Source organism: Anastrepha obliqua, chromosome 2, assembly GCF_027943255.1.
Source record: "Anastrepha obliqua isolate idAnaObli1 chromosome 2, idAnaObli1_1.0, whole genome shotgun sequence".
NCBI classification, from domain to species: Eukaryota; Metazoa; Arthropoda; class Insecta; order Diptera; family Tephritidae; genus Anastrepha; species Anastrepha obliqua.
This window is the reverse complement of record NC_072893.1, coordinates 29,731,599-29,747,774: the sequence shown is the minus strand read 5'-3', so window position 1 is coordinate 29,747,774 and position 16,176 is coordinate 29,731,599. Positions and strand designations below refer to the sequence as shown.

The following is a 16,176-nucleotide window of genomic DNA, read 5'->3' as shown; positions in this document are numbered from 1 at the left end:
TCCAGTTTGCGGATAGAAAAATCTGTCCGAAGATCAGACAAATACGATATTAACTGCCCAAAAATGCTACCATGCCCCTTGAGGGATTGCCTTCAGAGGCCAGCCTCCTTTAAGGTGATTGCACTTTGAGCAGCGACTGAAGTCGTAAAAAGTTCGTTCTCACGACATTCGACCCGGATGTACTATATATCCGGCCGAGGACTGTCACTCCAGCAGCATTACCCGTACATGTATGGGGAATGTTTTTGCTGCTACAACAACAACAACGTAAAAGTCGAGTCAAGGCAGCACAGGGGCCAGTTCTACAAGCTCCAGTGATGCCAATGCAATACAGAGGTGACTCTCATTCACCACTTTGTTTGGTGCGGAAATTCAATGGGCATTAGGGCGGGTCGATTTAAAAATTGCTCATTGCTCTGTGAAAATCGTATTCTAGGGTTCAAAATAAGAAACTTTGCCGAAGGAACCATACCTCTAAAACGAATTCTGATGTCCCCAATTTGGGTCGAACGAAAAATCCCACTTTGACCCATTTAGAGTGCTCCAATCGAGTCCAAATGTATGACCGACCCCCACTAACTTTGGATGGCCGATCCACCCATGCCAGTGGCACACCCCCTGGAACTCCCCTGGGGCGTTCCCCATACAATCATTGCAAAATATCACCATTTTTGGCTTTTACATGAGAAAGGAAACTAAAAAGTTCGACCCAAATGGGGGGACAATAGAATTCGTTTTAGAGGTATGGTTCCTTCGGCAAAGTTTCTTATTTTGATCCCTAGAATATGATTTGAACAGAGCAATGGGCGATTTTTTTGCCTCCCCACAAATCGACCCGGCCTAATGGGCATGCATCTCGGCATGTGAAATATCAAACAAATAAAAATTCCAAGGACTAATGTTTAAGAAAATATCTTCGTAACGATACCTTAAATATTAAAATATAAACGTTTTACGTTGGTGGTTAATCCGCGCCGAAAAGGCCTCGAATGCAAAGGGTTAAAATGTAAACTTTAGCAATCTTGAAGCTTTCGGGGGCCAGGGGGTTGAATTGAATGCGTTTTCAAGTAATAATTTCACTATTCGGTTGAGAATTTCAGTGTACTCAGTGAATTAAATAAATGCCCAATAGCATAATTCGATTGGACACCTGTTACACCTGTTAAAATTTTTTTTTTTTTTCAAAACTTGTATAATCTTTTGTATTTAATAAATTATCTGTTTTTTGTTGGAACCAAAAATGTGTTACAGTGCATAAGTTTTATTTGATTTTTTATTCTAAGCATTTGTACATCATTCTTAATAGTGCACATAGAAGTCTTTTTGTTGACTGTCATTACTTTAAAAATCGTTTTATGTCGTGTCGTCTTACAACTATTTAAATGCATATAAAAGTTTTATAAATATTACAAATGAATTCTTATTAAAATATACAATAGAATTTCGATCAACCCGTTTTGAGACAACCCAGCCTATTTTTATGGCGATATATTTTACAGTGAAAAGTGCCATACGAACTAACATACGCCAGACCCGTCAAAATAACTGTATCAGTACCTGTGTACTTGTACAATAAAAATAGCATAAGCCTAGAAAGCCGCTAGCCCCATATAGCTGAGTCAAATCTGCCATATTTTGTGGTCATTTCAAACAGTCACAAACGTCTGAGTTGTCTATTTTAGTAGTCTAGTCTATTTTAGAAGATTTATATTTTTACTACTGGCTGACATAAATCAAAGGGAGTTAATTTGCATGGCATATAAAATAATTCTATGGATTAATCTAATAGGAATATCCAATAAATTGAAGACCAAACCGAAATTTTAACTCACAGACTTAAAAAAAAATTTTTTTTAATATTAAACCATTTTTCGCTTTTTACGCCAATATCTCCAGGTTTTTAGCAATTGCTTTAAAAGCGATTTATAATAATTCTGCACTCTTCAACTTTTCTCTGACTGTTATCGCGCCTCATTTTGATAGATTTATGACAGCGCGACTGTAAAATTTATGAAATTCAGGTGATTTTAGCTGTGACCAATTTGACAAATCAGTTCTTATATTCCATACAAAGCGAATCTGTTAAAGGTGGTGTTTGTAAATCAGCTGATTTGTTTTTATCTTTCGCCGTGTCCATGTGGCTGTCAGTTCAGCATGGAACAAGACGAATTCATTATTTATTTTCTAGTTTCGCAATACTTTGCTTTGCCAATCAAACGTGCAGAACATTGTTGTTGGTCTAGTGACGCCATCTCTAATGAATGCGCATTGATTCCATATTTATAAAACTGCACAATAACGCAAACCAAATCCTTTTCACATTATCTTTGGTATTTCCCCCTTTTTATACAAGCGAGCTAAAAATCGATTTTCGGTCTGTAATCTATTGGTCGGCTTATAAAATTATTTTATAACAAAATCCACAGCTCTAATAAAATCTGTAGCATAAATTTTGGTAGTCTTTCATGAAGTTTCAGAATTTGAGAGTTGTTACTCGACCGTTATTGTCCTCAACTTCCAAGTATTCTATTAATTCTACCTTGGAATTCAAAGTATCCTCTTCCACCGCCTTATTTAAACCGAAAATGCGGCGAATTCCATAAATCGCTAGCATCATGACCAGCGAGAGGAGCGCCGCCGTGATTGGCACTATAAGCGTCAGGTCAGACCGCACTTCGTCGAAACTGTGTTGCAACAATACGATTGGCACTGTCATATTCAAAACACTTGTTTCAATAGAAATCGTCAGTGAGTCCGTTGCTGAACAGCGTAGTAGTTTTGATATTCCGAACGCAAGCAAGTAGCCAATGATAGGCAGGAAGACTGCGGCCAAAAAAATCTATAAAAATATGAAAACAAGTTATTTACTAAAAAAATAGCTTACAAGTAAACAAGAAAAGGATGGATTACTCACCCAAATAGTCAGCTCTTTGAATGCAAACGCATTTATGCCAATTGTCATACCGATAAGAGCCAAACTGAGGCATGCACAGAATGGTTTTAGAAATCGAAAAATCAAGTTTGTAGTTTTCGGTAATAAAAGTCGCAGTACAATTCCCAATGCGATTGCGGAGATAAGCGCCGCAGCACTGATAGCGAGATCCGCAAATGGCACATCCAATTCAGTGTTTATGAATATGCACTGTGTCAAAATAAGTATCCATAACGGGAACATAACCAATGACATTAGACTGTTGATGGTAGTCGTGGCAATGGAAAGATTCACATTTCCTTTGAGAAAAAGGCAACAAATATTGGCCAAACCACCGCTGGGCGAGAGTGCTGTGAAGAAAAGTGCCAAGTGTAGATCTGGCTGTGTGGGCAGAAAACAAAAACCGAGAGCCAATGCGAGGGCAGGCATTAAAAGATAACTGGTGCAAAAACCGATTAATACGGCTACTGGTCGCAAGAAAATCTCCTTCAAACGTTGCAAATCAAGAACGCCACCCAAGTTGAGGAACATCAACAGCAACAGCGACGCTGCCGTATAACTGAAAATTTTCTCATCCAAACGCTCTTTGCGCGCAACACTAAGCGTCAGATCCGTTGGTGAACGTTCCACAATGGCACCGGTAGTGTTTGGGTGTAGTGTCACATAGAGATATGTGAAACCAAAACGGCGTGTCTGCACGGGCACTGCACCCTGCCATGATGCCGGACTACCCTGTAATTCATTCAATTCCACACGTTTTTCCACCAACACCAATTTTGGATTATCCGCATGGATTTCGAAGTGAAATTCGATTCCCGCACTCAAATCCACATTGGAAATTGTTATGTTGACATACTGCATCTCATCTGAAATGGTTAACTGTTGTTCGGTGGCACCGCCTTCATAACTAATATTCCATGCGCCAGCGACTTGCCCATATTGTCCTTGAACTGTTTCGAACGATTTTGCCAAACAAAGAAGTAAAATAAATATCTTCCACGGACGGTTTACAGTAGCGACTTGATTCATGCTGTTTTCACTTATTAATGACTTCTCATTTCAATCATCGTAGACGAATCGTAGTTTACCCTTATCAGTCTATGAAATATCAAATCCCATTGAACTTTTTTATGAATATGCTTGCATATAGTACATACATACTTATATGTTCCTTTATGTCTATAGGCGTATGTGTTTCGGCAAGGGGAGTTTCTACGGGTATTAGTACCCCACGATGGCTGTGGAATTCGCGGATAATGCAATTAACCCACGGTCATTGCGAGCATGATAGTAACAAGATTGCGCTCATCAGAGAGTGCGTGACGTCACATTAGCTTAATTGTGCAGTGTTGCCAACCATTTGCTATTCCCAAAATTTTAGTGCTTTTTTATACCCGAAATGCAAAAATTTTTAAGTTTGGTGCTCGTTTCTTTTTTTAATTTAAAGCTACCAAAATTGTAAGTTAAAAAAAAATTATTATTAAACAAAAGAATGTTAAAAAAGGTTACTCTGAGAAGATTTTCTTGTTAATGAAAATTTATTGGTTCTTATAAAATTGGATATTTTGAAAGTGTAAATTTATTTTTTTGTTTCTTTTAAGGTTATTTTAGAATATTAAATGTTCTTCTCTCAACTCTTCTTAACATTGGAAACCTTTTACACATTTTAAATTTACTGAATGCGAATTAAAACTATAGTGGTGTGTAATCGTTTCTTCCGGTCCTCAATCCGGGGACATAGGGCATCAAGAGATATATTCATAGTAAAAATAAGCAACAAAATACCAGAAAATACTAAAGAAATCATAACGACATTTTTACAAAAAGAGTACCTATCTTGTTACATAACCTCAAATATAGAAAAAGTTGTTCTCTTAACAAAAAACTCATAAATTAAATTATACATAGCCATAACACATTTATTTAAAAAATCGCACATTTTGAAGACAATTTATCACGCATACAAAGTTCTTTAAGTATTTCAATAAAAATTTGGTATTTTATTTTCTTTAAATGGGCATTTTAGTGCGTTTTTAATCCAAAGCTAGGCAACACTGCAGTAGCGAGAGAGAGATTTGACAGGCTAGAAAAATATCATGAAGAAAGAACTAAAACTTCGAGACTAAATAACAAAAAAAATTCTAAATCAAGTTACGAAAATGGTAATCTGGCCATACTGGTGGTAATGCGATGTCACTCATTGTCAAATTTGTTGAGAGCAACGGAGTAACGGTGCCACGATAGGCGACATCTCATTATTCTTCCCATCATGCGGTCATTGTACAGATCCATAAGTTAAAACAATCTCAGCTGGTCGTCAAATAATGCCCACAGCTGAAATCACCTGATTCCAAAACGCTCTTTTCTGTAACATGGTTGCATAAAATATGATTAAATTTTATAGAAAATCGTTTCAAAAAGTCTGAAAAGTGTCGTAAAAATTTAGCATTATTAATATTTTAAAACTATTTGTTATTTGTCAATTTGTTTACTATAAAGATTTTATTTTTTTTTAGTCGATATGCCATTGATTTTAAAGTTACTATAAAAATTATGATTTGGCATAGCAACCCCACCAAGTAAATAGACCAAGCACTCACGCCATCGCCCGTAAGAGCCTGTCAAACTCATTGTTTTGTGAATGTCAAAAAAAAGAAAAAGAGTGTCTCACTTATAATTTTGCTCCATACCCCGGACACAAAAAATCAAAATGTTATTTGTAGACAATAGCAGCATACGAGCATATTTGAAATGAAAAAATCCCTCTAAAAAAGATCTGCCATTCAGAAACGGCATAAAAGCGTAGGAAAATCCAGACCTCAACATATTTTAAGAATAGATTTCCGAGGATATTATTATTATTACTAGAATATTATTATTGTTGCGGTTTCTGCTACTGCTGTTGTTGTTACTTTGTTTGTTTTGTTGTTTAAGCACTTTCCCCAAAAATTATATCCAATTCAGGAAATTCTGAAATGTCATATTCATATCAGGATCATATTTATAATCTTCAGATTGTTTCAAATCAAGGTGGTGGCACTAGACCAACAACAATGTTTTGTACGTTTGATTGTCTCGGCAAAATATTGGCGAAGTAGAAAACAAAAAATGAATTCGCCTTGTTTCATTCTGTGCTGACAGCCACATGGACACACCGAAAGAAAAAAAAACAAATCAGCTGATTTACCAACACCACCTTTAATAGATTCGCCTTAGTTTCAAATATTGCGTAAAATGAAAGTTCAATCTAATTCTGTCAATTTTTAGATGATCATAGAATAAAATCAAGTTTTTGCAGATTTGTACGTTTATTTACCTGAAAATGAGCGATAACACCCTAGTGAATAGGACGCCCGAGTATAAAATCAAATTGTTTCAATTCTTGCTATTACTCCATAACCCATTCCCACATTCTTATCGCCCATTGGCGGACGTCTATGTGCAGACATGTGGGTAAACGTCTGAGGCTCTGACCAACTGATTGCATCCACCTGTACTTCTCTAAGTACTACAGCTGTAAATTTCATCAAATGTATGTATGTAGGTATGTATCGACACAAGCATGCAAGACTTAATTATATAGGGTGTCTTTTTTAAAGAAATATAATCTAGTTTCTGTAGAAGAAAGCCGTAATATTTATGGTAGTCATTCTCTTAATTTAACATTATTTCATCGAAAAAGTCACTTTTTGTTGTATTATGTTAAATGCGTCATCTAATTGCTTCCGAAATTATATTGAAATTAAATTCACCTTTCGATTTCTTTCATGTTTATAATTTCTGTGCTCGAAAATATAGCAAAGATCGATCATACATTGCTTGGTTCCATTGATTTCAGTCGCAAAAATAAAGTGTCTACTGAAAGCTATACTAAAATAAAATCTCTCAAAAGTGATATTATCGTCTTCAAAGTAGTCCCATCAACTGCAATGCGCCTTCGATTTTTCCATTACTGCCTTTCAGTTGTTAAAATTCGTTCCCCGTAGTGATTTTTTGACTCGATCAAACAGAAGAAAATCGCAGGGAGCCACGTCAGGTGAATTCTATGATTGTTGAATGGTATTCGTTTCGTTCTTAGTCAAAAATTAATGAACGTTTTCATGCTTGCGATTGGGTGTCGTACTCATAAACCCAGGTCTCGTCTTCAGTAATGATGCGTTTGCTGAATTTTGGATCGTTTTTAGCTTTGGAAATCATGTCTTCGACGATATCAATGCGGAGCCTTTTTTTCAAGAAATTCAAATTCTTTGGGACCAACTTTCCGGTAACACGGCGCAAACCCGAATCAAATACCATAATGCCCTGAACGGATCCAATGCAATGTTTAAGTCCTCTGCCAGCTTTCTGATGGTTAATTTAGGGTTATTGATAAAATTTTCTTTCACTTTACTGATATTTTATCAGTTTTCCATGTTGTCACTGCGTTCGTTATCCTCGATGGGCTCACGATCTCTTCTGCCACTTGTAAAGGACTATTTTCTTTAGAGAATCATTACCGAAACAGTTTCCCAACATTTCAAAGTTTACGCACCATTGAATCCATTTTTAACGATAAATTTAGTACGAACTCGTTGTTGCAAAATCCATTTTTAAAATCGAAAACACGTGCTGAGGTAGATTTACTAAACAAGGCATAACTTTTACAAATGTCGAGCATTGGCGAGACAATTTTAGTGGGAATGTTAATCACAGATAAACAACAGAACTGAAATCAGTTGAACGCTTGGCGGTTGTTCTGAGAACTTTTTGATCAAGGTGGCATGGTTATCGGAAACCCATGGGCAACCACAAAGCGAGTAAGTACAAAGATCTGTTAGAAGAACTACATACGTTCGAAGACAAGCCTTTTATTGTAATATGCCAACAAAGCTCACGACATGAAGAAAGGTTCCATCAGGATATTTCCAGCATGGAAAACCATACCCGAGTAAGAGGAGAACTCGTATATTGGGAGATTTTTGTTGAACGCTTGCAAGAAACTTGTCAGAGTTAGATACTCCGGATAATCACATTTTTTTGTTTTAAAAAACATATTCAAGTCTTAGATTTTTTTTATAAAATATAAAGTTGCAGAGAAAGTGGTCTACAGTCTCTTTCTCTAAAAGGTCCCCACAGCTTCTGCAATCGGGGTTAAATGTAACCCTAGCTTTTCCGCATGTGTGCCGATCGCTCAGTGACCGGTAAACACAGCTACGAGTTTGGAAATTGAATGGAGGAGTCCAAAGGACTTTCTGAGTCCTTCGTATATCGTATTGGGGCCAAAGGGTTTTCGAATTAGCACATGAAGAAATGGAGGTCCATCTTTTCTGCGCTTTTCCTGAGACATAATTTGTGCAGTTTCCCTTTAACAACTGTCAGGGGGATGCCGATGACCGGGTAGGAGGTCGCCTTCCTGGCAAGCTCATCAGCAATTTCATTTCATTTCTATGATCCTATGTCCTGGAACCGAGATCAGAGAAATGTTACCTGCACACCCAAGAGATTTGATCTCCTCCTTACATGAGTTTACTAATTTCGTTCTGCACCATGGCGTCGTCAGAGCCTTAATCGCGGCTTGACTATTGGAGAAAATGTTAATATCTCCCGCGCTCCCATGTTGCCTAAGAATTTTGCATGGCTGCAGGATCGCAAAGACTTCTGCTTGAAAAACACTAGCAGTGTTCAGCAGTTTAAAGAAGATAGATAAATTGGCTGATTTAGAGAAAGCCCCTGCTCCGACTCCCGATTCCATCTTGGAACCGAGGGAAGACAGAGGTGCAAGCTTCGGTGCAGATTTCCCCCTCGATCCAATCCTGCCTGTTTGGAAAGATTGCCCTAGCACGAACCTCAAACTCTAGTTTGCGGATAGAGATATCTGTTCGAAGTTCGGAGAAATACGGTGTTAACTGCCCGAAAATGCTACCATGTCCCTTGAGACATTGCCTCCAGAGACCAATCTCCTTTAACCTAATTGTACTTTGAACTGCAATAGAAATGACAGGGAGAGTCAATAGGAGGTAAGGGCAAAAGGACATTCAGGGCAGCACTGGGGCAAGTTTTACACGCTCCGGTGATGCCAATGCATGCAATCCTTTCCAGTTTAGTGTTATTATAGCGCTTCCGAAGAGCTTCCCACCAAACTATGCATCCATACGTTAAAATTGGCAAAACTACTGCGTTGTACATCCCCATTTTTTACCGAACATAGATTTGAGGAGTAGAAGGCTATACCCGATTTTCAATGTGTAACGATGTATACGATGGTTACTTAAAAGTGAATTGTCTTTATAATTACCTGGACCCTCAGCTTGCACAAACAATTGTTCGCTTTTTTTAATCTAATACGTATTTTCAATTGCCTTCAGAGCATTATCTAGTGTCAGCCCAAGATTAAACAGAAATAGTGACCGATATAAAATTAATTACAGTGCTTTTGGTGTTCGTAAAGAAACACCCTGTGCTGATATGCATGCGTACATACTGTATACACTGGTATCTATATGTGTATTTAAAATGAAAATTAAATTAATCCATGACAAACTTACTATTTATTTTCAATTGAAATATAAAAACTCATACGTGCGATAAATTAAGAGATTAATTTTCAAATAATTTATTGCAGTATTTTTTCAGTAAAAATTGTCTAAATGACTGCGTACAGATTTCTGTTTACTGTGATTAATTTTATTCATGTTACGAGGTCTACCACATATTTAGATCTACTTGGTGATTTTTAGAATGGCTTCTCATATTGATATATTGTGTTTTGAAGTATATCTTAGATAAAGAGTAATGCGCATTTGTATGCGTTTCAGTCATTTTTCGTAGAAATTTTTCCTCTTCGATTGAAGTTTGTACCTGCAAAACGTGCAACTTTTAGGTATTGACTCATTGTTGATATAAAAAGTTAATCTCTCTTTATTTTGTAGAAGTAAAAATATGGCATGAGCCATCAACTCGAAATGCTTAAACGCTCGTATTGCGTTGCTCCTTGAAACGATGTTTGAGAATTCTCACTGCTGTGATGGAGATTAATGTGTCTTAAAGGAGTACATGTCGTTTTGACACTGACAGCTAAGTGTTTCGTGTTTAAAAAAGTAGCATTTGCTCAGTGTTATACCTCCAAATTGCGAAATGGATTACTTTACACCTGAACACCGTTTGAAAACTTACTACCAAAGCGAGTGCGGTGTTGCCCAAACTTTTTCGGAAGTAAATTTTAGCGAGACATATGTTGACACATCTTGACCTACATTAAGAATAAAAAGTAAAAGTGGTATTTGACGACGACAAACAGCTAAAGATAGCAATACATATACCCTATGATCAGAAAGTACCGGGAATGTTTAAATAAAACAAAACAGAGTTAAATTTCAGGCCAATTTGTTTTATCTCCTTCAAGCAACACACATGTGCCCACGTTTAACCCAGTCCTCCATGCACCCCTGGTTGGCCGACGAAGGCCTGCAGTTTCTTCGTCGCATTCTCTTTGATCTTGATTGAATAAGGTGCTTGCACGATGGTATTTACTTGGTGTTTGCTCAAATAATCCAACACAATTTGGGCTTGGTGCGATGGCGCACTATCGTCATGCAAAATCCACATTTCCGGCCGTTTGTGACGTACAGCATCTCTCAAATGATCCGATGGCGCTAAAAAATGTCAGATGTGTGTTTTACAGTCCTACCAACATAAGATAAAAAATATGGACCGGTTCCCACGTGCGCGGTTCGTTTAAATTAAGCATTCCCGGTACTTTCTGATCATAGGGCATGTAGAGGAGAAATATATGTGCATATGGGAGAGCAATAAACTAGACAGACGTCGGCGTTTATCGTGATTAGACATTGCAGACAACAAATACGGGTATTAGTTGCCTTGATACTCGGTTAGGTTAGGTTATAGTGGTAATCGGTCCGTATGACCAACTCACTTAGACCTCACAGGTCCGTTGTGATACCACTGTGCTACACGGGAACCTCGTTTATCTTCCTTCGTGGAACCATTTCGTTGCTCTTATGAAGCGTAGTATTGATGCCAACCCCACGCCCGACAGTTCTGTAAGAGAGTTAAAAAAGTGTTTACCTAGACAACCTGCTCTGATTTTAGCTAAGGCTGGACAATTGCAAAGGAAGTGCTCTACTGCTTCTTCCTCCTCCTCATCTGTACAGCTTCTACAATATTCATGGGAGAATACTCCTAGTCTCAAGGAATGCCTGCCAAATAGCCAGTGGACGGTGACACAAGCCTCGACCTTTGAGATATCTTCTCTTGGGAGGCTAAGCAATTCCTTTGTCCTTTTCTTGTTTATTTGCGGCCATAGTAGCCTGGCTGTTACGCATATATCTTCTTCTTCCCATGACCTATTGGCCTCTTGGGTAATGCTGTTTTTTATTATTAATTTACTCGTGGCTAAAGGTATTCCAATGGTACTTTTATCACGGAACAGTTGAAGAGCAGTACGTTCTCTGGCTAGCTCATCAGCTCTACAGTTTTCCTCAATATCTCTGTGTCCCGGAACCTAAATAAAGCTGACCTTGAATACGACGCTAGTATCATTTAGGGCTGCTCGGCATTCCTGTGCAACCTTTGATCTTAGTATAGCCGAATTCATTGATTTAATGACCGCTTGGCTATCCGAGAATATATTTATAGTCGTTTTTGTTACGGCATGCATATTTAGATATGTAACCACTTCTTGTATGGCTAGAACCTCTGCCTGATAGACGCTGCAGTAGTCTGGTAGTCGAACGGATAATTCCAGTCCTAATTCTTTCGAAAATACTCCATAGCCAACTTTATCGTGTAGCTTGGAACCATCTGTATACAAATTTAATTCCCCCCTTCTCCATGGCCTTGGTGTCTGCCACTCCCTTCTTGACGGTATACTTGTCTTGAAGAGCTTGTCGAAGGTAAGTCTAGGAGTCGAATAGTCTATTTCTTGTTTGTGACTGTTCAGAGTGTGCAAAATACACGCGTCGCTAAACCGTCGTTCTTTCCATAGAGCCATACTTTTGAGTCTAAGCGCCGAGGCGGTGGCCACGTTTTTCCCTACGAGATTTAGTGCAGACAAATTGATAAGCACTTCCAGCGCTTTGTTTGGGGTAGTCCTTAAAGCACCAGAGATGCATAAAAGAGCTGTTCTTAGGACCTTACTCATGATTTTAGCGTAACTCGCCTTTAGAGTATATATTAAAATTAGTCTAACTACCGAGGTATATAGCCAATGAGTGCCGCGAGGTGTTAACCCCCATTTAATACCGACCGCTCTTTTGCAAGTATATAATGCAACGTTGGCCTTTTTTACTCTTTTCTCAATATTAGGTTTCCATGTGAGGCTCCTATCTAATATGAATCCTAATCACTTGACATTCTCTAAAGGAATCTCCACACCCTTGAAAACCAGCGGGGAGATTATAGAAAGCCTATGTTTCCTGGTGAAGAGAATTATTTCAGTTTTTGCGGGATTTATAGCGGGTCCCCTACTCTCAGTCCAGCTCCTAAGCGTGCCTTTATACTAAGAAATAATTATTTTTATTACTTAAAAAAATTGTAAACTGCAATTTCTGCTGCAAAATGTCAAAACAATTAATGTAATTGTAACATTTTAGTGTAAACTAGCATTTCATCCAGCCTTTCCTGTTCGTCTCCTTAAAAGTTTCATTATTTTCCATTTATAAAAGGTATTAACTATCATTTTTCGGCAATATTGTTATCCAAACTTCGCCTAATCCGTTTAAATTATGAGAATTAAGTCAAGATGTTAATCCAAATTAGTTGCACTTAATTTCCTGAGATAATTCCGAATTAAGGGGGTCTTCTGGTCTCCAGCGAAAAAAAAATCGATTTTTTTTTTTTTGCATAATTTTGTTGTATGTGTATGCGAGAATACGCCACAGAAAGGATTTTTTGAAAATCGCATTTTTTCACATTTTTCTGGGCACCGAAGTGTACCCTCCTCCGGCCGTTTTATCATAAATTTTATCTTTAAACGCGTTTCCCCGAAAATCGTGTTTTTTAAGCATTTTGGTCACACTTTTCATAGTAGTTATACTCCGATTTCAATGGTTTTGGTCTTAAAAGGTTCGGAAAACTTACCGCTAAGTTTCCCCGTGTACGATTTTTGAAATTTTTTTTCATTCCATTTTTATAACCTTTTAAAGTTCAAAAAATGAGCAAAAAAAATTTTTTTTGCAAATTGTTGCATAACTTTTGAAAAAAATTAAAAAAAAAAAATCTGTCACGGGAAAACTTAACCAGGGCAACTCTGAAGACAACGCATATCTAATTTTTGCTTTCTGATTACCCAGGTGGAAAAACCGTGACCAAAATGGAGACCTGTTTCGTTTGGAGGTGGACGTCTTCAGCGCCATTTCAAGGTCGCGGGTGTTAATTTTTTTCAAAGTCAAAACCATTTTTTAAAAGCCAAGACATGTACCTTTAAAATAAAAAAAATTTTTTTTTTAAATATTCACAGGATTTGTCACAATCAATCCCCAAAAAAACCCTTCATTTCAGGGCCTCGAGACCAGAAGACCCCGTTAAGTCGTTGATCCCGGCTAACACCACCATCTGTCTAGGCTACAACAGGTTTGTTTGCGGATGAGTGGGTTTAAAATGCCTAATATAAAGGGTTTTCCAATAAGAGGTGTTATTTTGATATTCAAAGAAAAATGCTATTTTTTAATATAAATAATCGGATGTTTATTTCATTATAAAGAGGAAGGTATGACGTTAATAGTGGAAAATAACATCAGGCAAATGACCACGACGACCACGCTTACAGAACAATATCCTTTTCATAAAATTTTCCATAACCGAATTGCAAAGTGGCTGCCCTATGTCCTCGATATCCTCACGATTTCCATCTTTGAGGTCTTGAATCGACCCTGGGTGTTGGCGTAGACCTTCTCTTTCACGTGGCGCCAAAGAAAAAAGTCACAAGGTGTTAAATCACAAGATCTCGGTGGCCTCTTCGAGAGATAACACGGTCCGGAAATTTTTCCCGTAAAAGATCAATGGTTTCGTTGCTTGTGTGGCACGCAGCGCCGTCTTGTTGAAAGTAACGTTGTCCAGATCAATACCATCCAATTCCGGCCATAAAATATCGTTAATCATCTATCGATAGCGCAATCCAATTTAAAATAACACCTGTTTTGGAAAAACGTTTACTATCAAAGCTGCTGTCGCCTAAATGGTTTGCTCGGGGACTAAAAAACTCTTCCTCGTTTGTAACCATCGCCCATTTCGCATTACTTCAGAGTGGCGTTTCATCTTCCTCATTACAAACGTCTATACATATGTGCCTGCGTCCAGGTCCCGTTTTTGTTATACGGAGAATTTTTTCCGCGAAACCACTGATGATCTCCCACGTTTCCTCGCTACTTAGCATCTTGTCGATTACATTTTCAGTGGTTATGTGACCGACTGCATTCTCCAGCGTTCGGCGTTCTTGTTCCCAACGCAAGTATTGGAAGAATGTGTGTTCAGCGTCCTCTTCGGTGGCCTCTCCGCATACGCACGTGGGCTGTTCGCTTTTCCCTATTTTGAACGGATATTTCTGTGGATCTCCGTGTCCATTATGCTTTATGGTTGTGTACAAATTGACTTCGCCGAAAATTGACTCCGCTGCTCCATATGGCGATGTTTTTTAAAGGCCTAGCCGTCCATCTGCCGCGTGTTTCGTTAATCCAGTGGTCTTGCCATAGCCTTAGCGTTTTATCCCTTATTTCGCGTGCTGTAAGTTTGCTATAACAGGTTGACGCCGATTTGGAATAGTGACTTTATTAGTTTTTCTTTTTTTTATACCTAATTTTTTCAAACACCCTTCCGGTTAAGATGCCATAATTACCGACTTTTTATGACCTAAAATTTACAAAATGATTTTGGACAAGTTTTAGCAGAACAATGCACCGTGCCACACAGCTCATCAAGCAATCAATCTTTTGGGCACTATAGCCGGTGATCGTTCTATCGCCGCCTTAGGGAGGTCATAGCGATTAGACCCCAGTAGTATTTTTTTTTTGTTTTTGTTCTCGTGTACGGATGGTGTTATGCGGATAATCTAAACTAATCTAATCAAATAACGTCCTAATCATTCATGAGATAGAACCAAAAACGCTCAAGAAAATCTTGAAAAATTACGTTTACAGGGTGGGCTACTACAGAGCCACCCGCAATAGTCATTTGAATGAAGCTACGGTATATTCCACAATTAAGGAAAGCTTACTCATTCAAGCAAAATAAGAAGCCATTGAAAAATATTGAATGTTTTTTTATAGTACAATATTTTTAGAAACGAATCAACATTTTTTTAAATAAATCAAACGAATCACGCGATTGCACAACCATTTATTATCTACATTCTTGAATTTATCGCACTAATCTGCTTTAAAAAAGTGTAACAGTTTAGCCAAAGCAAATCCAGACAGGGTGATAGCAAAGGGGCAAAAACAAAGTATACATGAACATATTTTCTTTTGCAATTTGCTGGTCTGAATATTAAAATCTCAATCAAAATGTAAACAGATAAATAAAAAAGTGCGTGTAGCGTAGTGCTCATAACAGGAGTGAAACTTTCAAGGCAGACAAAGAAAGAGGGAGAGACCCGAGAGAGAATGAGAGAGAGAGAAAGAATATATAACTAAATAAAATCACAACATTTGCAGAGAATACAAATAGACAAAATTTACAGAAAACGGAGAAGGGTCGACCGGTGTAGGTAAATGCCGGACACAAACCGTGGCAACAACCCACACTACTCCGAGCGTTTATCACCCGCACAAACGCAGCGATTCCAGGACCGCAGCAACGGCACAAATTACCGCAAGGCAATCCAAAAAATCCGACGCCGGAATGGATAGCACTTTATAGTACGCACAAGCACTAGCCAGGAAACGGAAATAAGCGCGAAAATGTAGATACCAAAATAAAAAACGCCAAAAAATTGGGACTAAAAAACGCCCCAAAGAGTAGGCACCAAGGAAATATAACGCCAAAAAGTAGGCACCAAAAATATATTTCCTACAAGTTTGCACCAACAGACAAGCGCCAAAAAGTAGGCAGTGTTGTTTCTCACTAGAAATTAGCAACCACAAGGAAAAACTCAGGAAAAATAGCCTTAAGTTTATCTAAGATATACAGGGTTGGCCATATTAAACTGACCCATGTGATTATTAAAAAAATATGGAAAAAGAAACATTTTTTTGTGTTTCATTGTGAAAAACATTTAATTTAGTTCAAGGAGATTCGTTTACATCACTTTT

At 37.9% G+C, this 16,176-nt stretch overlaps 2 protein-coding genes across 2 annotated transcripts in view; one reads left to right on the top strand and one right to left on the bottom strand.

Moving 5' to 3' along the window:
* Positions 1-16,176, top strand: part of LOC129237689 (NIF3-like protein 1) — a 49,694-nt gene that overhangs the window by 28,339 nt on the left and 5,179 nt on the right. The window lies entirely within an intron of this gene.
* On the bottom strand, positions 1,323-3,961 carry LOC129236859 (sodium-dependent organic anion transporter). Its single transcript, XM_054871131.1, has 2 exons — positions 2,915-3,961; positions 1,323-2,839 (listed from the first exon to the last, which is right to left on the bottom strand). Exons 1-2 carry the CDS (start codon positions 3,959-3,961, stop codon positions 2,474-2,476), a joined length of 1,413 nt encoding a protein of 470 aa, XP_054727106.1. The 3' UTR covers positions 1,323-2,473.